The 24,753-nt window shown below is 34.7% G+C and overlaps 1 protein-coding gene across 3 annotated transcripts in view; it reads left to right on the top strand.

The window, feature by feature from the left end:
* LOC111596278 (trissin receptor) overlaps positions 1 to 24,753 on the top strand; it is a 44,492-nt gene that overhangs the window by 1,382 nt on the left and 18,357 nt on the right. For all 3 annotated transcript variants that reach the window (XM_023310424.2, XM_023310423.2, XM_023310425.2), the window contains exon 2: positions 23,264 to 23,909. In XM_023310424.2, the coding sequence (XP_023166192.2) occupies positions 23,291 to 23,909 (619 nt within the window). In that variant the 5' untranslated portion in view covers positions 23,264 to 23,290. The remainder of the gene's footprint in view (positions 1 to 23,263; positions 23,910 to 24,753) is intronic.

Here is a 24,753-nt window from a genome sequence, read left to right as displayed (position 1 = left end):
ATCTTAGAGTTATTCCATTACTTTGTATTTAAGTAAATGGAAGGTTGATTCAAATAATTTATATATTCTTTATATGATTCATTATTTGATGTTTGCATGTGTTCAGCATGTACTTAAAATCCCCAACATATTTAAAGCTTAAATTATTTTATTTATTAATCAAAAAGAGCTTAAATTTGCTCTCAATATCTGATTGAGGTAAATATAATTAATCATCGATAAAAACAGATTTAAGTATTACCAGCTTGCTCTGTCCACATCCATTCTTAAGCTCATGACATTTGCTTTTATTTAAAAAAAATATTTTTGATAACTTTCTTAAACAAAGTAACTGACTACATTTAATTTCTGAAATAAATATATATTGTAATGAAATGTATATTTTATAAATATATATTCCAGATGCAAAGAAATTCATTTACTTATAATCACACGAGTTTCCTGAAAGCAACACAATTTTCAATTTAATTTATTTCAATAGAAATCTGCATGAGCAAATCCGACCTCAGATCTTTCGTTCGGCAATGCTATATATGCATAAGTGTGACACATGTGTCATATAAGCATTTATGTGTCAGGATTACTTTCAAAAGCCTATTAAAATCCCCATTATCGAGTGCACAAAGCAGCCAAGGCTTAGCAATTCCTAATTCCAAGAAAACTCTTAACAAAATCTGCATCAACCCGGACACGTGTGGTTTTGCATTGTAGCACTTACCTGTTTCCGGTTAATCGAAGCACGATGAGCTCTAGAAAAATACCAAAAATGGCAGCAATAGAAGAACACGATACCCATGAGATTGACTTGAAGTGATTTAAGCTGAAAAACCGCAAAGCGTGCACATTTCCGGCAATTTCCTGGCCGGATACCTGACGCTCAGCTCACACTCCTCGCCGCGCACAGCGTGATTTAGGCCTCATCGGTGTGGGCTACAGCCAAATGTGGCGTAAATGACAAACATTGTCAACTTTGCTAGTTGCTTCCATTCACACTCTCTAATTGAATTTCCCTCGCAATTCTCTCGACGAACGATTTTAATGAAGCTCGTTGCTGCTCTCCCTTTTAGAACGAGTCTTGCCGCTAAGCACCTCATTCGCATTTACTTCGAGTAATTGACTCATTCATTATTGATTGTGGTCCACAATTTTTGCGCATTTCCTCGGGCTACGAAATCAAATTGCCATCGTTTCCATTCATCAAAAAAATGATTTTAATTAATTTCAAGCGTAGCTGAGTTGTTTATCAAGCAATTAAAATTGTGAATTATTAGAAAGCAGAAGTCGGAGAAAAGCACAGAAATATTTTATTTAGATTTAGGTGTTGTTAGGGGCATTAGCTGAATTCAAATTAAAATTTAAATTCATAATATTAAATTTCGGTTTTATTATCTAAGAAAATGTTATAAAGAAAAACAACAGATGGATGAAGGTTAGAGAAGAGAGAAGAAGTGGTTTCTATTATCTTGTCATGAGTTTGTTGCAAGAGAGGGGAATAAGAAGAGTTAGTAGAGAGTAAAGAATAGAGTGTAAAGAGAGGAGTGAAGCGAGAGAGGATATAAAAGATAGAAGAGAGGAAAGAGATCGAAGGGATGGTAGACGGCAAGTATATAAAAATATTTTTAAATTCTATTTCACAAGTATTAAATGCTGCTAATAATTTTTTTTATTTATTAATCTTCAACTGTGAAAAAAAAAAATTAAAAATTAGATATTGAAGACCTCTTAGAGTTAAGCAGAAGAATACATTTTATAAAGAAGAATCATATTTATACTATAAAATAAACAAGTCATCCTCTAAGTATCTTATTCTGTTGTTAAAGTTAAGAAAAATTATTTTGGCTAATCATTTAGTCACATTTGCAGTACTTTCTAAAAGGAAAATATTTATGTGATGTGCACTATTAAATACTTTTAAAAATACTTAATTATTAATTAATTTTTTATCTAAAATATCTCTAAAGGAATTTTGTATGCAACGTCCACACATTCTCGCCTGAAGCTCAGCATATTTAAAGCTAATTTTATACGAGTTTTTCAGTCCATCTAACAGCAATTGCTGCTACAATATCCGGGCTGGGCGCATTTATAATTCAGCATTATAATAAAAATAACGTAATTTAGTGTAGCTACAGCTCGGACCATGTTAGTTATTTTTTATATAGCATACTTTTTGGGCATAGCTGAGCGTTATGAGGCCACAAGCTGATTGTCGAGAGCGATGGGGTGAGCAAAACCGACAGAATATACGAAAAGCAAAAGCAAAAGCAAAAGCAAAGCAAATTCCTTTTATTGCCACAGAAGTGCGACCCGAGCGAGCGGAAGCGGAAATGCGTTGTTATGGCTGCAATGGCATATTGACTTGTGTGGCTGCCCGCAAAACTATGTACAGAGAGAGATAGAGAGAGCGAGAGTATTTTTGGGGCTTCAGCAGCAGCTGCTGCTTTGCTTCTTGACTAGAGCTTTCAGGCTTCACTTTTATTGTCAGCTCAAGTAACAAAAATATTTTTCAGTAAATTTATCTTATGGCTCCTCGACCCACGCCGCATTAGAGTCCAAAGTAACGAATATAGTGTCCAAATATCCTGAGGGCTTAAGACTAGCTCGGCTCGACTCGGCTTTAGCCTTTGCCACAGCGAGTCTGCTATATTAAAAATTCCACAAGTGCAGCTGAGCTTGTTGATGCCGCAGGTACAAATTCCACTTGGCATTGCGATTTTCCTGTTATTTTGCTTCGATTGCTTAGCTAAGGCGTTCCACTTCTATGATTAACAAATGTCTACAAAAGCAAATCTTAGAAAATAATGCGTTTTCATATATATTTGAGGCTGCGGGCTTGCCTGTGATTTGTTTTAGAAAAATATTTTTATCTTTATGCATGAAAATATGATGTTAAATTTATGGTATAAAATTTGAGTTTGAAACACTAAAAAATTTTTCATATATATTTTATTTATATTTATATAAAATATTAAAATTTTCTTATCAATTGAGTTAACATTTATTAAATATTGCTCATAAAAATTTCTGCTTAATCAATTTTCTTTTGAAAAAAATATTAATAAAACATTTGATTAGGAAAGTCAAAACTTCTAATTGCAAAAAGAAGTTCAAATTGAGTGTATATCATTTTAAATTGAAAATAAATATTTAACAATTTTTCATTTAGAATTTACCTAAAATTAAATGTAGTCTTAATAAAAATAGTTCAAAGCCTAGTTGGCTGTGCCAGAAGAGAGTATAAAATGGCTTTAACTTGATATTTGAAATGCAAATTGGTATCAGGAAGTATGAAGGAACATTTTCTCTGTGCACAAGTGATATGTATCGATGAATATATTATAGCAGTAGGTGTTTGGTGTACAAAATTTCAGACATGCCTCAAAGGCCTTGAGAACATTCAACCCCTTCTCTCATTGCCCGTTAGCCTGTTAACCTGCTTAGCTACTATTAGCGGCTCTCTTCTTTTACATTTTTTTGGTTCAGAAATGTTATAAGCTAGAATAACATTTTCCTAGCAATTTAGGTTTAAGGCTGTTGCATATTTCAGTCGTAAATTATACGCATGGGAGAAGTTGATGTGCCTATGCATAAAGCCCTCGAGTATCGTTGTGATTTGCATATATTTTGCATGCTAATGTGTGGGTGTGCGAGACTATGATACAATCTAGTTACCTCTATGTCAGCTGGCATTTGCACCTGCATAAATGTGTGTGTGCCTTAATCCATTCTAATTTCTTCGACTTAAATGCCACATTAAATCATTTTAGTCCAACTGACTTTTGGCCTGGCTCCATTCAACCAACTATTTAGGGTTCAAAGGGCATCGATTTATCATATCTTGTTGCCATCCACATTCTATCTGTTTGCATAATGACCCAAATAAACATTTGCCATGCCCATGTCTTTCGCTTCGGCTTAGTCCTCACGCAGACACCGCCCGAATGGCTGAGTTTTTGCTATGTTTTCATGCCACTCGCATATTAATGAGCGTGTGTTTGTGTGTGTGTGTGAGTCTGTCTATGTGGGTGTGAACAAAAAACAGTAGTTGTGCATGCATGTGCATAAGTTTGTTTTCCTATCAGAATATTGTCCACAATTTTGATTTGAAAAACATTTAAGACGCTGCTTTAAGGATTTAGTGCCTAAAACTAAACTTAATTTAAGCTTAAATGTTATGATTTGAATAGGAGTTTGTTACTTTTATAAACTGATTTCTAATACCACAATCAGCATTCTCTTATAATAATATATATTATAATAATATGTAATATATATTATATTTATTCGCTGATTGACTTACCTACTTAATAAGCCATATAAATTTGTCTTCAGCCCATTGAAGATGGGATATCAGGGTATGTATGTAACAGGTAAAAGGAGGCCGACCAAAATGAGAAGTAATGTGTATATAGCTTGCACTGTCTGTTTGACTTTCTAATAGGCATCTTAAATGAGTGCAAATTCTCACTTAAAAAGTTCTCAATAGCTCTGCTGGAGTTTCATTTTGAGTGACTTTTGAGTATTAAATGCGCAGCAGCGGCTGTAGGTGATCAGTCAAGCTCATGACCTGGACTAGGTCGGTCGCTGTGCGGTTCAGTGCAAATGGTGAGTAAATTTCAGTTTTTTGTTAAATTCTTTAAGTTTCAATGACTAGTATTTATTCAATGAATATTGTATTTGTTTAAATAAATATATTTAAGGTTATTTTATTTAATAAATATTTAGATATTTATCTACATTTTTCATCAGCGATCATTGCCTAATTGTTTAATAAATATTAAAATGAAAAAATATTGTATTTATGTAATGTTAACTATTTGTATTTAATATTTTAAATATAATAGTTTTATTATAATAATCAAGTTAGTTTTAATGTTCATTAGCGATAATGATCATTTATATTAATGATTATTACGGGTAATTATCATTAATTACTATTATGATATGTTTAATAAAATAAATAGTACTTAAGAGCTTTTTATTTCATTTGCCTCCTTGTGATATATGTTAGTATGAAGAGAATCTGAGAATCTCTTCTATTAATTTTATTTTTTATATTTATATTTTTGCATATATATGTTAGATATATTAAATAAATTTAATGCAATATAATAATAATAACAATAACAATAACATTGACAAATGTTTGATAAATTATCTAATAAATTTATTACAAAATAAACATTTATGACAATTTTCTCTGTTAAAAAATAGAATGAATGTCTAAAATAAATAAAAAGCTAATAGTTAAGTCATTAAAAAAATTATAAAAAATAAAAAATTTATAACAATAAATATATGAATATATACCTATACCTACTATATATCTGTATATAATATATAATTATACCTTTATTTAATGCCATTTAAGATTTATTTATTTATTTGGCAGCCATTGTATAGGCGATGTTAGCTCGAATCTTGGTGTCCTAATGACGGTTATTATTTGTCGTTTTTTTTAATGCTCGATACAAGCAATGGAAAATACTAAAAACCGCAAATATAACTGGAGCCAGGGTATCTCCTAGTCGGGCACCCCGACTAGAATTTTATTGCTTATTTAATTTATTGACTTACACATTAAATGAAATACAAATGCACTCAAATGTGTTTTCACCTAATCATTTATTCACTTGCCCATTGCGTGTTGCTATTTTATAACTTGCTTTAGCTGCACGCGGCGTATACGTAATACAATTGGTCTGGCAACTGGCAACTGGCAGCCATGGCAAATGACACTGCACACATTTATAATTTCTATATTTATTATTTAAACCACAATCAACGCTTTAGCCTTGGTTCAAGGTCAGCTATAGTTGTTCCTTGACCCTCAAGCGGAAATGAACTCGAACTTCCTCAAATTCTAGCCAAGACTTTGACTTCACATGCAGCTGTTATACAATTTTGTGTTCTGCATCTCCATCTGTGTCAAATTTGCGCAATGCATTCATTAAGCTTCTTCTTTTTCAGCACAATTTTAAACTCATTTGCATGACTGGCAGCTGGGTTGTGCCTCTAGTCCTAATTAGGTTCATGGTGCAACATGCAACAAGCGAAGGCAACTGCAAATTTTGTTCGCTGACATTATCGCTGCGTGTTAAAGAGCAGAGAAAAGTAGGCGGCTGGCTTGGTAGCCGAGCTCATTTGGCCAAAGAAGTCAGCGGGAATAACAAAGTTAGACAAAGTTAGTTGGTGGGCGGCGGGGCGTGGTCTGTGGCAAGGCGGATATGGCAAATCAGCTGGTTTATCAACCACAACAAACGTCAAAACAATTTCCGGGTTGGCTAAGTCGCACAGCATTATGACGCAATTCGCGACTCGTGGCAACAGTAACGAGCTTTCTTACCCATTTTCTTAGCTGTTGCCAAAAGAACATTAAGTAGACGACGTAACGAGACAGCTACAAAGCGAGTTATAAATGTTTTTACAAGTTTTATTTGTTTTTGTGGATTTAAGAATTGAAGTCTTGCACTGTAGTTTTTATAGAAATTTAAATTGTAATTCTTAAGATAGTTTTTCTTGCATTTAAATATATATTTTATAATCTTTATAATTATAATTTTTACGTTTTTTTTTGCGTGATTTGTGTAGCTTAATAAATGAAAAACATATAGAATTTTATTTATTATATTTGTAAATATTTAAATAGTTTTGGAAACAAGTGTAAAAATTTTTTTTTTTAAATTCCTACAAAATTTTAATAACATTTATTAAGCTAAAATGAGGCCTAAACTTGTTCTTAGAAGCAAGTAAAGACATTCCATAACTTTCTGAAATTTTTCTAAAATATCTTAAAGTTAAGATTTATTCAAATACAAGTTTCAAATTCTATAAGCTGGTTGACTTAGAAGATGTAAGCTTTAGCAATATTTATAAAAAAAATTCTATAAAAGTTTTCTAAAAATTATATTCAGATTGAAAATAGATTTCCCTTCAAAACGCAGATTGTGGACTGCTGTACTTCATAGCAGCTGAAAACAATCAGGTGCAAGGCTCCTCCTCACAGGCAATCAATTTCAATTCATTTTGCCTAACCGAAGAGATAAAACCAGAAGCAGAACCAAAACCAAAACAATTCAATAGATTCAGTCCAATAATTGACTGGGCAGTCAAACTGACAGCAAATCAAATGCTTTTCCAATTGGAATTGAGGAAAAAAAGGCAATAGAAAGTTTTTAGGGAAGATAAAAACACATTTACGTTCCGAAATTCTATGTATTCCTATGGCCAATTGCCAATGGTTTACCTGAATGTAAATTGGATTTTTGCTAACACAAAAATTGACAAAAGTGCAAATGGCAAAACGAAAATAAATTTTCAACTTTGTTGAATGTCAAAATTCAATAGAACAACTGGGAAATGTATATATATATAGATAGATAGGACTTGTGTTCAGTTCAGGTTATCTCATCAAGTTTTCAGTGAAAACAATTTGCTGACTTAGTGTAGACAAAAGCTAATGCCCCTCAAGAGAGATGAGTCTCAAGCATTCTGCTGAATTTTACAGCATTTTACTAAACTGGCTAAAACGCTTATATACAGCATATATATGAAAAATTAAGTAATTAAGCTTAAGTGTACTTTGCAAATATTTGCAAGCCATATGAAGAATCAGTTGAATAAAAGTTTGCCAGTCGGAAGCGCACACTAAAATATACCCGGCTAAAGATCTTTAAAATGTATATTACTTTAGTATTTTATTATGTATTATTTGTTTATACCTATGAATGTCTATCCCTAAATAGTCGAAAAGAGATGGATGGATTGCCATATGTTATATAGAGAGAAAGAAAGAGAAAGAGACATGTACACACATATTTTTCTCGTTCTCACTAATTGTTTAACTATCTCTTAATGTAGATACTTATAGGGTCCATTCCCCTCTCACTCTTTCTCTCTGGCTTTCAGCATATCTCTATATATACATATATTTAGAGGGGAGAAAGATATATATCTCTCTAGATATATTTTTTCTTTCTTTTTCTTGGCTATAAAAATATTTCCAAACGAGTGTGCACAGATTATTGGCTATATATGTGTGTCTGCTTGTATGTACGAATGTGTGTGTGTGTGTTTATATCTGTGTATGTGTCTCTGCGGGTGTCTGTGTGTGTCCATTTTGTGGCTAGTGTGAGTAGCACTTAATGCCAAAGTCAGCGTTTGTATTGCCCAAAAAGATAGCAACAGAAAATGTTGGCAACCGGAAACGGAAGACACACACATACACTTGCACACGCCTCAGGCCAAGCAAAGCTTGGCAATAAAATTGGCGTAATTGTGGGTAACGTTGGCAGCGCTCATGGCCGACTGAATAACTCACAATTGTTGTTCCTCTTCTTCCTTTCGCTTACTTCTTGGCACACTCTTGAGCCAAATAATAAAGCAGCTCAAAATTTATAAATAAAAATTATGAAATTCAATTAAAAAGTGATTCAAACAATAAGGATAAAATAAGAGAAAAACAAAAAAAGAGGGAAGTAATATGTAATGATATCTCTGGTTTGTGTAGTATTCAAAGTATGCCTTAAAAGCCCAAATCAAATGATCGATATTTATCGATAGTAAATAGATGTCGCTAAAAATTAAATACACTCAAATGTCTAGTCTAGATCGACTCAGCTCGTCATCCTGATCGAGCATTTATATATTTTTTGCAGTCTGCCACGCGTTCTTCTGACTGTTACATCAATTTTTCCGTTTGCAATGGGCTTAGAGTATATTTGTTATATGGATTTAGCTCTACTTGCTTTAATGACTAACTTTTACAACTTTTATATTTCTATATAACATAAGCATAAACATTTATTGTCAATGATTCATTCAATGGAGTTTATGGCTGAGTCATTAGGCTCCAGCCTAATAATAAATCCTAAATAGCCAATTAAATGATTAGCTGTCATTACTCATCTGACAGACTCACAGACAGCGTGTCCACTTGAGCCACTTGAACGTAATTCGATCGTTAATTCGAAATTTCCTAAATATATAATAAAGTAGGACAATTAAACGAGCTAAACGTTTCGACAACATATTTTTCGTCCGCGTCTAATGAACTTTCGTATGCTCTGGAATTTTGGAAATGTTTTTGCCAGGCTACACTCTATTAGCTCAAAGGACGAACAACTAATTAGAATATTTATGTTGGGTTTGAGATAACTTTGAAGCATTCTCTGCTCTGATGATTAACTGAACTATGTTAATCTAAATTATGCTCAAAACTTTCAAGTGTGAGAGCACAAAAAATTGAAGCGCATTTCATAAAACTTTCAAATTGCTTTTGCTAACATACTGCACAGGTTTGTCAGCTGCCAAATTGTTTGGGTATATTTCTCTCTCTCTCTCTTTGTCTTTCTCTCTTTTTTTCTGTCTCTTTCAGTACCTGCCAAAGAAGATAAATGTTGGGCTATAAATTCCGTGGCTCTTATACAAGCTCATAAATTTAGCTTAGCTACAATGAGCAAAAGCGAAGAAAAAACAAGTGATATAAGCAACGACTGCATAATACTCGCTCGAGTTACGAAAAAAGTTTGATTTATGTAAGCAATTTTAGATTAGCCGTTGCTACGATCGATCAAGCAGCTGAACAATGGTTCAAATGATAAGAATTCACATAGACAGACAACCAATCTACCCTTTTCACTGCCTGAACAAGTATATAAAAACAAAGTAGCCACCATAAAACCAGCGGGTAAATCACATTTTCCACTGTGGCTAAAAGACTCGAGTGCATAAATTCAATTTAATGCCAAGGTGCAAAAAATAACAGCAAAAAAATATAAGTTCTTATACACGTATATATACATAAACAAAATCAATTTGCGCTCGTTGAAGTATTACCCAGAGTTTAGCAGAAATTCCCAAAAGATGGCGCTAAGCTTTTTGCCATATAGACAAAATACATACACTCTATATGAATATGAATGGGAATCTGTATGTATGCGTGTGCGTGTGTGCGTTAAAGGTGACGGCCAAAGGATATGCCCCAAGGACAAATGATTATGTTGGCGAGATAGCTGTGTGAACACAAAATGGTAAATAGCAAAGAGGAAGAGATGCAGCGGTCAGGGGCGGAAGGTGGAGGTTGTAAGTGGATGCGGCTGGCTAAGCACAGAAAACAGATCTGCTTTTGACAGGTGCAAAATAGCTGAAATGATTGACGCAATGTTACCCTGCACGTAAATGTACTAAGGGCGTGTCATAAGGGCGTGAGTGTTGGGAGGGCGAGGAAGCTGTTATATAAACCATTTAGGTTAGATAGCAATGTGGTTGCTGATAAATAAAAAGAATGCAAAAGACAGTTGTAAATAACTCAAAGATGTAGATGTAGAAAACAAGTAAAAAAGTTAAAATAAAGATTAAATGTGATGAAATATGCTCGAAATATATAAAAAGATAGAAAGGAAGTAGAAGATCCTGTTCTTCTAAAGATATAGAAGATAAGATGAAAGCTGAGCTAGTCTTCTGTCTTCTTTAATTAAAGATATTTACTTCATATATACATAAATGCTTTTTCTACTTATAGAAGTCCAAATGGGTAAACAAATTCGCCAAAGAAATAAAGGTAAATGCCTAGCTTTGATGTAGCTATTGAGCTGCTTAAGAGAAAGTGAAATGGTTTATGAAAAAAAAGACTTCAATCATAATCAGCAGCAAACATAATTAAAGGGTATTTAGACTAGCAAAGCCTTCTCTTATGGCCTGCGGCATATCAGTTGAAAAGTGTTAAGCGTAAACTAATTGAATGAAGGAGAGAAGACAAGAGGGCTTACTCTAACGACAGCTCAAATGGAGCGTGAAAACTTGACGTGGATATAATGTTAAATGGGCACATTTATACGAGAGAGACAGAAACACAGAGAGGGAGGCGGACATGGAGATTGTCAATATGAAAGCCGAGGACATTTGGGCAAAAGAAAAACTTGTACGTAATATCCTTGTCAATCACATTTGGCGCTTATCAGCGCCACAACAGACATATCTTTATGTGCTTATGTATAGAGGAGACAGTATATATGCATATGTATTACAATCTCATCTTGAGTCGGGGATCTTTGTGGGTTCACGGGGCGTATGCGTGACTTTATTGCCTTTGTGCAAATTGTTGGAGCATTAATGTGCGACAATTTGCAATTTGATTAGTGCCAAAAGACAACACCAAGTACAGCACACTCTCGCCTCTTCTTGTGTGTGTGTGTTTGTGTATGCGTGTGTGCGTGTGTGGCAACGCCTTTGTTATGGATTTTATGTCTTTCGTCTCGTCAAAGTTCGTTTAGTTTGCCAAGCTGCAGACGCCTCGCAGCATAATGAATTGTCCAGGAATTGATTATTATTTTTATATTGCCTTGTTTCTTTCCGTTTTTAGTATTTGATTAATTTTTGCTTGAGTCAAGGCGCCATAAGTTCTATTTGTAGCCACATCTTCTTTTGATTATCATTGTCGTGATAATTATATTGTAATATCCAGTCGAGCGTTGAATGAAAACCTTAACTTAACTTGGCTTGGCTGGGCTTGATTAATGGGCTTTAAGGCAAAAATCCCCAAGGTCCCGGCGACCAAAGCCTCTGCGTCTAATTAACGAGCTTCATATTTCAAACAATAGCCAACAACAGCAACAACAACATCAAGAACAACCAGCCTATTAATATGCTAGACAATGGCCAATAGTTGGCCAGCGTCCAGAGCAACACGAACAGAATACTTGAACTTGGCCAAGAAAATATCGAATCTAGCGTTAATTTAACTTGCGTTTCGTGTGTAGCCTTTAAATTTCTGCCAGGCATTGAAAGATCCAAAAGAGTAGAAGTATCAGAAGAAGCAATTTACAATATAATTCCCTTTGATAGTCTAGCAAGAGCATTAAAGGTTGACAATGGAACTTCAGTTCTTAAATGAAACTAATTATTATAAGCTGATTTTAGCATGCTTAACGTTGCATTGCTTGTACTCCTGTCTCTATGGAGTAATTAGGTAAATGTGAAAGTTGACAAATAAGCTTCAATAATATGTCATAAACATAGAAAGTGTACGACGGCAAGAGACAGAGTGAGAGAGAGAGAAAACAAAGGAAAATGCAGACTGGCAGAGAGTGTGAAAGAAGGGACAGACAGAACGGGTAAGTGTGTGAGAGAGATTGTGAAGAGATAAAGAGTGAAAAAGCAAGAGACATAGAGGGACTGTAAGGCAATTAGCGAAAGCAAGAGAAAGATATTTAGCTAAATAATGAAAGCGAGAGATAGAGATATTGTTAGCAAGATACTAAAAAGAGAAAAATATATTGCTAGACAGAGAGTGAAGTAGAAAGGAAGAGTGAGAGAGAGTCTCATAGAGTCAAAAACAGATCGAGAGATAGAAAAATGGCATCTAATAAATAATAAAAATGGTATTGAGACAAAGAATGAGTGTGCGATAGCAGGAGAGGAGTAGGCTGAGGAGTTGTGAGATAATTTGGTGGGTAGGTAGCGAAACAGAAGAAATGTAAATGAAATGAAATTAAATTGCATAAGAATTGTGCTGTCCGCTTAAGTATTAAAGCACCCAAGCTCAATCGCATATGTGAGTAGAAATTGACAGCGTTGCGTTGGCAAGAAACCACAGCAATTAAATTGTAATTCAAGTGAAAATTTTCAAAGACCACAAAACTGAGACAGCAAAAGCAACAATTGCAACAACAACAACTGCAACAACAATAATAATTATAACAATAACAATAAAGCTAGACATCTGCCACTTGGCGCTATTTGCGTAAACAAAAGGACAAGGCGAATGTCAGCAATTGTCGGATAGTCCTAAGGCAAGGGCAGGGCCAAGCCACAATCTCAGCCTGTTGAGTGTGTGTGCGTGTGTGTGTGGGTCGTCGGGAGTGTGCGGGGGTGGCTGTGTGTGGGTCAGGACATTGCCCTCGGCACTCGATAATTAAAATGTAGCCCTTGGGTCGAGTGGCACACGCTGCTGAGTGTTTTTGGGTCGGTCGCCTCTGACCTAGAGAGTTGAACCTCAGCATAAATCTTAAGTTTTGCTGAGACATTTATCATTCGAATTGCATAGAAATAAATTCCGAATGCATATATCCTTTGTTTGAGACTCTATTTTCGGGCACATGTGCCAGGGAAATGCACCGAGTGGCCCATGTGCAATAAACTAAGCCATAAATCTCGATAAAACAAAATGCCCAAAAAGTATTGCCTACTTTGCAGCGCTCGCTCGTAATGGAATTGAATCCTTTGCTCGCTGCTTGAAATTGTCCTCAAGTATCCTCCCTTTAAATTGCATCTATTTGAATCTTATTTAAATGATTTAATACACATCACTGAATATTTAATGAATATATAATATATGTGCAGTAATTAGCTCTGTCCTTTAGGCATATATTTAATCTTATGTATGTGCGTGTGTAATAAGTTAACATTAATAAATTAAATAAAAAAATAAACTTATAATAGTAAAATCAATATAATTCAAAATTAAAATTAACAGCATAATTAATTTAAACTTAAAAAAAATTAAAAATAAAATAAAATAAATATACATCAAAATTATAACCTTAAGAAATATAATAAAATTCAATAAAACAAAACAAAGTATTATGAAATTATAACTTTACAAAAATTAAAAAATATATAAATTATATTTAATTTTATTTTTATTTAATTACTGTTTTTAAAAAATAATGAAATTGAAACCGAAATAAAATTAGAGAAATAAAATAATTCAAACTTCGACTAAAGGTTATCAGGTTTAACGTGAACTTTAAACAATGAGCAAAGGCAAAAGATATACGAAATGTCGTTAAAGGCGTTTTGGCCAATTGCCGCTAGCTATTTGAGCCATATAAATTGCATTGATGGCCATAAATATGCAACAGGAACCACGCTTTTCATATTCGCCGCTGGCGTTTTGCAATTCGAATTGCACAAATTGGCCGCCCTGGCCGGCTTGGCAATTTGTTGGCCAAGTTACTTTGGATAAATTGGCATCCAATGGCAATGGCACTGACGACGGCTCTCGCGCATGCAACATGCAACGCATTGTATTGCCACAAACCAAGTTGCCAACTTCACAACTTCTGCTGCTGCTTCTTGCATTTATTTGGCGTGGACACAAGGTCGAAGGTTGAAACGCAGCCTGAAGCCAAGAATTCATTTAAAAATACATTTATGCATATATTCTTATAGCCTTAGCACAGGTATAAATAGGTTTATGCTAAGTGGAGTCAGAGCCAACATATTCGTAATACATGAACATAAGCTAACAATTAGATCTTTAAATAGAACATGTGAATAGAAAATGTAAATGAAATTGGTTTAGAATAAAGTCTCGGGATAAAAATAGGTTCATTCGGTTTTGAAAGTCGTCGAAGGTCTAAGTCCGAAATCTGATATCTAAAAATCTGATTTCTGAAATGAATCTCGAACTGCAATTTTATTAATTTGTTATGTAAGTGAACAAGCAATTATTGTACTCCATTATTTTCCGATAATGTTTGCACTTACACAGTTATAATCAACTGAACGTACAGCGTTCATTCCCCAATAATTTTTGTATATATTTTAAAAATATTTATTGTTCAGAGAGATATTTTTGGTTGACCGAACAAAGTTTGCTCCTCTCACTCCCTGTCGATTTCTGTTAAATATACATTGCTAATGGGAAGTGTCTTTCTTAAACGATGTCTCAATGGGAAATAAAATGATTGGAAAAGTTTCTTGAAGGAAAAAGTAGAGCTCCATGATGCAGTAACTGCAAAAGTTGTATCTGAATATGACAGTTGTTCAAATGTAACAGAAAATGCATAAGATTTTGATGTATCACAGAAAAAAATGTCGAAAAAATATAGTCAAGTTTCTTTTACTATTTGTATTGATCTGAAAAATATGTTAAAAATGTTTTTTTTTTTTTTTTCATAAATTGAAAATTTCTGCATCAAATGTTATCCACTGAATTTTTCATTTAAATTTCTGTCCGCACTTATTAATATTTATTTTAATAAAGCAAATAAAATTAAAAATACATGAATTATTCATAGTTGGGCAGATGTTATTTAAATGCTTTGAGCAATTTTCTTTGTAAAAGCAACTGAAATACGACAAAAAATTGTAAAAAAAATTTGCGCAAATTTAAAAAAAAACGCTCAGCCGAACTCATATGCAATTAAATAATGAAATAATAAAAACCTTCAATTTAATGGGACGCAGCAAAAAAATTTGATTCAAATGCATTTACAGCATGAAAAAATTAAAAACTTTTTTATGAAAAAAAAAAAATTGTAATAAACTTGAAAAAAATATGAACTCAATAACCAAAATGAAATTTTGATTACCAGAAGATTCGTAGCTATTACAAATAGAGTTATTTATCGAAGTTTACTCGTTGTTGCTGTGACCAATTTCTGTTTGCCAGCATTTGGTGTTTTTCTCAAATCGAATCGTATGAAATGATTTAGAGTTCATTTGGTTAGATGCGCAGGCAGATGTTGGCTGAAACAAATAAATGGCAATCCTTTTTGGCTTTACATTTTGGCTACACAGCCAAAAAGAAGCAAAAACCCGTCCTCTCATGCCAACATAAATCAAAGTTATCGTGACGAGCCGCCGCGAACGCAACGCACCCACACTGCAGTCTGCAGCTGCACTTTGGCTCACACACTTTGGCTTGCCGGTGTTTCCATTTCTCGTTTTTTCCCAGCCCTGCACTCCTTGAAAGTTTGTAAATAGGGTATGTTGGCTTTAAGTAAATTTATGTTACAAAAGAAGGTAAAAGAGGCATTAGAAGCTCAAGCTATATGGAGCTCGGCATGTAAGTCTTTGTTTGTGCTTTAATAGCCATGCTTGAATCTCGAAAACTATATAATTTAGACACTTCAAATTTGGAATAAATATTTTGGTACGTATCAACTCTTTAGTTTAGATGTTTTTTCAATGTCTCAATATATATGCTGAAAAATGTATAAGAATCGACTATAGTACTTGCTATTTCGGAATAGCTTCATTACTCTAATAACTCGCTAGAAAGCAAAAGATGTGCAAAGCTTGGGCGTAGAATATAAAATAAGTTTGAATATACTCCTCTTCATTCTCAGAGGACTTTGGGTTTGATTGACACCATACAAAATTTCAGAAAAATTTTTAAGAATGCTTTTAGCGTAGGCTCTGGTTAAAGATGACATCACTGCATCATACCCAGCATGTATTTCAGCTATTACACAGTATCTCGTAATCAGGCTCGCTCATCTAAAACACTTTTCAGTTATTTTTTTTTGGGAGCACAACATATTTCACATGATGCGCACAGAGAACACTCAATTACCACTTAATGTCCGTACTTCAGCACAATTTACGCAAACATGGCGAGCGCAAGAGCCACATGTAGCGTATGTAGGTTAGGCGGGGATGTCTAGCAACTGTGGCACCGCCAGCTGGGTGCCACAACAACCAGCAATAACAACAACAACAACCATTTTGTTACAATTTGTAATGAGTTTTTGTTGTTTTTGTTGTTATCGCCAAAAAGAAAATTGCACAAGTTGTTCGCCATTTGGTTTGCAGCTTTTTGCGTGATTTTCGTGCATTAAAAGTCAACGAAAATTACAGTGAATATTGGCCAAGTGGAAATCGACAAGGGCCAAAAAAATTCAGCTATAATAATAATTTAAATAATATTACAACACGAGCAGGCAATTAGTAAGAACCAAAGACTAGGACGGAAATAAAATTTAACTATAATCCAAGCGTATTCAAGTACAAAATATTTTTTCTACATTTATTTTTCAATGAAAAGTAATTGAAAATATCTCTTAGCGTGTCTTCACTGTACACATACAGCAAAATGTTGTGCATTTCACTTAATTTAAAGTCAACATTTTTGACAGTGTAACTAACTGTGCATTCAACTTTTTGCTCTATTGTCATTGCTTGTCCTTTGTTGAGCTGTAGTCGAAAATTTACCCCTGCCCCCTCGTATTACCCTAGCTCATAGTAGAGCACTTCTTAAGCTTTGCATTCGCTTGACTTATTGTAGTCGCCTGAGCGGCTTGAGGGCGGCGTTGGGTGGAAATTTCATTGCACTTGCAGTTGGCTTTTAATTAAATCAGTATGAGGAAAATCAATTTGGCTGGTTGAGCGCTGGCAAATGTCAGCCTTCATTTGCCAAACAGCTTAGTTGCCAGACATTAAGACTTGAACGTGAAATCCTGCCAATCCCTGCTGTCTTTCCCTCGGCTTGGCTCATTAAAGAGTCAACCCAAATATCCTTTGCGGAAATCGTCGTCGTTGTCATTGCCAACGAGGCTCGCAGACCAACTATTTTGTTAAGCCAGGTGCTTAGACTGCAGCTCGAGCGCCTGTCACTGGCATCCTTGAGGCATCCCTCTGCGTATAACCAACTATGTCGGCATTAAGTCACCAGGTCTTACCACTTGGCAAATTCACTTAGATTGTTTAGTATCGCACAATTTGTTTTCTGCTGCGACTCGGGGAATTAAGTAAAGTTTCACGTTCTTGCATTTAGCAAGAGTAGTTGATCTAGTACGATATACAATAATTACTAGCTGAAATTCGCATAGAAATGGGAATTAACTTAGAGACAGCTTACATATAACGTTAAATTTATACATACAGTTACAGATACAGATATGGAATAGTGTTCCATCAGCAACATAAATATTCACAAATATTTAAAATCATATCTAACATAAAATTACCTCAGCATTATATTTTTTAAAAATACACTTTATTTTCCACAATAGACATTTAGTAGTAAACAAATAAATACAACAATTAAGAATGTACAATAAAGAACATAAAGAAACACACTTCAACACTCAAAACAATCAAAGCTAAAAATCACATAAAAGAATCATGTATGCAAACAAAAAATTTAATAAAAATCATTTAAATCGCAATGCCTAAAGCAAGCAGAAAAAAATTGTTGCGAGCTGACGTAACAAAAAATATGAAAATTAATATATTGAGAGTCGATCTACATAGACACTATAAAATCAAATAATATGTATACCTACAAATCATTATAAATTTTGCTTTTTTTTGTCGAATTAATATAAAAGTATAAATAAATTAAATAAAAAATAATAATTAAGACTTCATTTTATATTAAAAAGTAATATAAGCTTTAACCAGAAAATAAATTAATTATTTTAATACATTTATTCACTAGCTAGAAAAAAAGCAATATTTTTTATATTGCATTATTTTTACTGCAACAAATGAGAAGAGTATCTATTTTTGTATTTATCGAAAATTCCTTCATGCCATTTTCCACACATTGCCCCGGCATTCGCCTTTTTTTTCACTGCAATTTGCATACGAAATCACAATTAAGCTGCAAATTGGCAGGCATTTGGTGTATTTTTTTGATATATAGGTTTTTGAAAACTATGTTAAACCATTCATTGCTTTTGTAAATTTCACAATGGCCCAGCAGAGATTATTCAAATTTTAATGCCTACTTCATATTCAATAAACTGTGCGTTAAAAAATAAATATAAAAATATTTTAAAAAAATCTATAAAAAATTAAATTATTTAAATAAAAAAATATATATATTTTATTTTATTTTATTTTTCTGTTATTAAAATTTTCTGTTATTAAAGTTTAATTTAGTTTATAGGTCATTTTGGTCTATCCATTCTACAAGTTACATGTTTTCTTAAGTCTTGAATAGCTTTTCCAAATTTAAATAAAATATATACTGAGAAGTATGTATATCGTAACGACTTTTCAGCGCATATATATTTTATGCGACTCTTGATACCAAGTCTGAAGCATGTAAAGTGTTTGTTGGCTCTTCGCTACTGCGCTGTGTGCTGTTGCATAACAAGTTGCATGTGGCAAGCAGCTAGTTGCAGTAACTTGTGTGCAGCAAATGTCACTAGGCTGTTGAATGTGTTTTTCAGTGTGTTTGTGTGTGCGCTTGTTACACACACCTGGCGTGAAAATGTGCGCTCAAGTAGCATGTAATATCACTTAGAGGCAAACTAATCCCGATGCCTGCCATAGTCAGCTGCAGTCGTGACTCTTGGCTAAGCCTAAACAACTGTCGCTGCAAGTAGCTGGGTCGAGTCGAGTCGCCTGCCTTGCACCTCGATGTCGATGTGCACCTGCATTTGACATTAGTTGACAGTTTTGCAGTTTGCTGGGGACTGTTTGTTAAAGGGCGAACGTATCGCCTGAGCTTAAGCCAAACATTGATGAACAAACTGCAGCGTTTCGGTATCGAAATGCTTATTATATGCCAATGGCAGCTGCGTATGCTAGTATAGATATCTGGCTACCAGCATGTTGTAATCCTCATCTTTGGCTAGAGACAAACAAAGAGCATGAAACACGATACACACACAGCTCTCTGCTCCATTCAGTCAAATATGGCAGCTAATCGGATTATATTTCAATGAGATCTGTCTAGTCTACAAAATCACATTGCGCAAGAGCTGGGCTTTGTCTACTACTCAAAGGCAAAATTACCAAATGACATTTAAATATTTATACACTTGCAAAATTGTACTAATCCGTGTTTCCTATATTCAATCGCTTAATGCTGTTAATAAACGCTTGCAATGATATATTTAATTGGTCTATCAACTCATATCAAAATATTCAATTCACACTGAAATCGATAGTTAAAATGACAATGACACTGACAATGACAATGACAATGAATGATGAGTAAACGAATGAAATTAACATTTTTAAAGATAATCCTAATAATGATTGATGATAATGATTGATAATAATAATAAAACATATTAACTAAACCAGAAAAAGCATATATTATAGAATTCTAAAGAGCTAAAATACTTATTTTCTTTTACGATACAAGAGCTGTTTGTTTAGTTCGCTGCAGTTCCCTTTGTCGGCCTCATCAATTATAATTTCAGTCAATTAAGTGTTGCCTTTAATTGCTGTTCTTGCTGTTTGACCCATATCCTGCTATTGCTGCTATTCATCCGCAGACAAAGTGCAGAAAACTTTTCTTTTTTTTGCCGACAAAGTGCACAGCACGATAATCGAGGGGCAAGGTAGAGATGTGGTGTAGTGTAGGTAGAAAAGCGGGCGTAAAGCTGGAAAGTTTATTTGCGACGCTTCATTCTGTATTTGATTGCCACTTCGGGCCATTGTTTTGTTTGCGTTTACCCAATGGGTTTACCCAAAGTTGTTTTTTGCACTGTTTTCCCTGGGCTTTAATTGAGTAAAAACAAAGGAAAAAACTTTTTTGAATAACATTCATGAGTTTTTATTGAGTCGAGTTGGAAAGTAGCTCAAATGCCTTTGACCAGCTGCCTCTACATGACAGCAGCTTAATTGATAACTAAATGTTGTCACACACTACATATACATGTGGCACTCTGAAATTGGTTTTATTTTGGTAAATATATTGACGAACTAAATAAAATATCTGTTCCTCTTATCAGCGTCAAGTTTGCCTGTGACCTTTGACAGTCACATCCGATATTTATTTAGGTTTTCTTGTCTGCCACGTGGATCGCAATGCACTCAGGTATTTTTTATTTGCTTCGTATTTTTTGTTGTATTCCTGCTCAACGCAATTAAACTTAATGTAGAGAATCGTGACTCTGTCAGCAATAAAAGTTTTCCGCCGTCTCTTTCGTGTACGTCTTCTCTTTCTCCATCTCTCTCTTTCTTCCTCTCTGACTCTGGCAGTCTCTACATCTCTTGGTCTGTCCAGCTGAAATGTTCATTTTAATTAAACTGACTTTAATAATGAGCATAATTGAAACATTTAGCCGCTTAACGCTTGTGATCAGATAAGCCCAAAGAAAACGAGCAAGAAGCGTGTTTCGAAGCATAACTGACTCCTTAATACTCGTTCACATCGAATACATTGAAAGTCGAATACATTTCACTTAAGTCAGAAGACAATGAGTTAAATAGTTTTTCATTTGCAGAACTTGCCAAAAGAGTATCGCTGTTATACTTGTTCATACTTTGAAGAGAGTATATTGGTTCTGTGTAATCTCTGGATGTCTGTAGGTATGAGCGCAAACCATTTCGCAGCTATTCAAGCAACAACATTTCAACATTTGAAAGTTGAGTAGCTGCTGACTCGATAGAGTTTGCGATTTAACTGCTTTGAGATCGTGAACGAGTGTTATGCAGTCAGTGCAACATTTGCAAAAAGAAATCTCAAATTTTATATAACAAATTTGTAGTCTTTAGCTTTGAAAACGGATAAGACAAACAAAGATTCGAAACTAATAAACTCTTGTTACCAAGTGCCCGAGTATAATGACTATAGCAACGCATAGCCTGGCACAGAAGTTTTGATTGTCTTCGTGTTTATTTAGGTCTGCAAAAGCGCTTTGATAATTTCGTAGCTGCCGTAACATTTATGCCGCAAGCATTCCACAAATATCTTAAATGTATCCATAATGTGTATGAACGCATAATTGTAAGCAATATTACACAGTCTCTCTCTCTCTCTCGATCTCGCTCTCTCTCTACCTGTTTTTATTATTCTCATTATTTTTAATATGCAACACGTTTCGTTGCTAATTATGCGAGTGCATAAAGTGCAGGTAGCCAAAACCTCGAACTCCTCGTTGCATTGCCGTGGCTGTTCCTCGTCGGCCCTCAGCCAAGAATGCTTTGATTATTGCCCACTTCTCTGTGTTTGTCCCTCCTTTTTGTACGTGCTCTAATTAATAAGGACTCGTTTAATTGTGTACTCATATGTGGAGACAAACTCACACGCGCACACACACACTCGCACAGCAGCAAGGGAAATAGCTATCAAGTAATTAAAGCCCTGTTGCAAGCACGCAGTACTCCAGCAGTCGGACTCTTACAATAATGTCCAATGTCGGCGCCTGTAAAACAACGAAAAAAAATTGTCACGATTTTTGACAGTTGAGTCTTATTTTTATGAACATATTTAATACAGAAGCCTAATTAGCCGTTGATATAGTTCAAAGTGATTGTAAAACACAGTTCAACAGGATTGAGTATGATTAAAAACTTGAATAACTTTGTGTCTTTGAACGTTCCTTAAATTACTGAAAGCAAAGTTACGATTTCAAAGTTGGAGCTACTTGCATTAGTAAAATATCTACATTTTTTCAAATGAAAATGAATAAAAGATTTTGAAGACGAAACTCAGATTCGAGATTGCAAAATTTCTGTTGAAAAAAAAAATTAATTTATTCATGAATATATATTTTGTGCCCTACAAAGTAATTCCCATCAGACACTTAACACTTGTGCCAATGATTTTATCCAATCTTCAAACACTATAAAAATGAATTTTTAGGGATCTTGTTCAGTTCCAGCTTCGATGTTGACTTTATGTGATGAATTCTTAGGACTATCTTTTTACTTGGCCAAAGATTTTTATAGATATTTATTGCTCTGCAACTGAGCTGTCAGAATGGATTAAAAATTAGAGCCCGACAATCGAATATACGTTAAATTCTTAATTCTTAATAATTTTTAGAATAGAACTAAATATTGTACATATTCGTATGTAGATGACCTCAAATCTACCCTTTCATATCCCATAATAGAGCTGTTCTGGCTTCACATTCAAATGCAGCACATCAAAACCATTTGCTACAGCTTAATCTAATTCTTGGTTACCAAATTTCATTACATCTTGTTTAGCTATAAATGACTGCGCCTGTACTGCGCGTATACCCTGTATTTAATTGTGGCAGATGGCAGGACATTATTAACTTATACAGAAGACTTTGTGACTCTCTCCAAATTACCGCTGTCACCCTCACGTAGAGGATTTTAGGTTTTGCAATTAGTTTTTCTTCTAGAACTTATATTTATATATATATATTTTTTTTATTTTAAATTATTACAGGTACAGGGTGGCAGCACTTCGTGCACTTCATTAATTGTACTCATTAATTAGATTATTATAAAAGAAAATAACATGAGCAGCATTTGCTCAGCTCATAGGCATAGCAGCTCAGCTCATAGCACGCGCTGTTGAACATGGCGTATGCGTAATTTTCAGTAGCTACAAGTTCTGCAGGCTGATATTAAAATTTCGTGTAAAATGTTAATTTCGCAACTTGCTTCAGTAAATTTTAATCAGCAATAAGTGCTTTGGTGGTTTTAGGTCGTTGCGTTCTGACGACAACAACAGCAACAGCAGCAGCAACAACAACAACAATAGCTGATTAAAGCTAACTGTGCATCCACTTAACTATCTACAGCTCAAACTCATCTGATATCACCCTCTCTCTCACTCGCTCTCTCTCTCTCTCTCTGTCTGTCTTTTTAGCTGCATCTGCAACGCATTATTAGCATTATGAGCGCTAACAGCCGACAATGGACGTCGGCACCGTCATTCTGGCAGAGGCAGCGGCAGCGTCAACGTCGTCGTCGTCGGCCAGCAACGGAAACGGAAGCTGGGCAGAGAGGAGCACATAAACAACTGCGCAACACTGTCGGCACAAACATATCAGCGGCTTATGATGATAATGATGAGAATGAAGCCGGCAATAGCCCAGCTCCAACTACAAATTATAACGTTTCCGGCTTACTAGATTGCCAACAGCAACAACAACTGCTAACAGACAACCTACACCCACGCGCGTTGCCACTGCCGCTGCTGTTGCTGCTGATGCTCCTAGTTGATTGCTCATTATCAGCGACTGGCAATGACTCGAGCCTGGCACTCAATGTGACCGTCACGGAAATCGCATTATCTATTAATGAGACAGCAGCCACATTAGCAACAGCAGCAACAGCAGCAACACCAACAGCAGCAGCAGTGACCACAGCTCTCGTTTTGAGCGAACTAACTGAAGCAGCTAAACAGGAAGTAAAGGATGTTGAAAATACGAGCGAATATATATTCGATCGCACCGATGTGCGCATTATATTCATTACGCTCTATACGATTGTCTTCTGCTGCTGCTTCTTCGGTAAGTACAATTGGCAGTTCCTAGTTCTATATTTGATGAATCAAATTTGAAATTGCTTTAGTTTATAAGCTAAACGGAACTTATAGTTCATGAACAATTTTCATGGAAATTACTTTACACTGAACTTCGGTCTTCTTGAAATAAATAAATAATAAATAATTTATATTGCTCTCTATACTCAATGAACTGAAACTGTAGAGCTCAGGAAAATGCCTCATCCATAAACATCCTCTGTGACAGTCCACGCATCTAAGCTGACAGCTTGACAAGGAAGTTCAGTAGTGCCATTCGGTTCGATTGAACTATTTCTGTGTTTGCAGCACTGACAGATATTTGCTAGTTCAGTTGATTATTGATTAGTTCAATGAAAAGTATGATTCATGAATCGCCATGACTACAGTTTATCAGGCATCGCTTATGATCGATTATCCGCATCGTTCATGAGCGACTAATCTCGTTAGTTCACAGCTTAGCAAGCAAGTTCAGCAGCTCATTTCATTAGCCAGTTCAATTGAGCTTATAGCTGTTCTGCCTAGTTACAGTTAAGCATAATTGAATCTTTGTTATCTTTTTGCCCAACCTCTCAGAGCTTATTTTACTTTTAACTAGTAAAAACCTTCTAAAGAAATAGGAATTGATTCATTGTTGACCTGCGCTCAACTCCCAGCTTAATAAGGTTTCTTAGCCAACAATTTTGTTGCCAAGCCAGCAAAAGCAAATTGGCTTTTGGTATGTGCTGTTGGCATCGATCCCAGACCTCACATTGTGTTATATATTCATTTAGTTGCTTATTTTGGCTATGCTTTTGTTTCCTTTTGTCTTCCGTCTCTGCCTCTCTCTCTCA

This window comes from Drosophila hydei, unplaced genomic scaffold (genome assembly GCF_003285905.1).
Source record: "Drosophila hydei strain 15085-1641.00,03,60 unplaced genomic scaffold, DhydRS2 tig00008116-arrow-pilon, whole genome shotgun sequence".
NCBI lineage: Eukaryota > Metazoa > Arthropoda > Insecta > Diptera > Drosophilidae > Drosophila > Drosophila hydei.
Note: the sequence above shows the minus strand (reverse complement) of the source record. Positions and strands in the feature narration are given on the sequence as shown.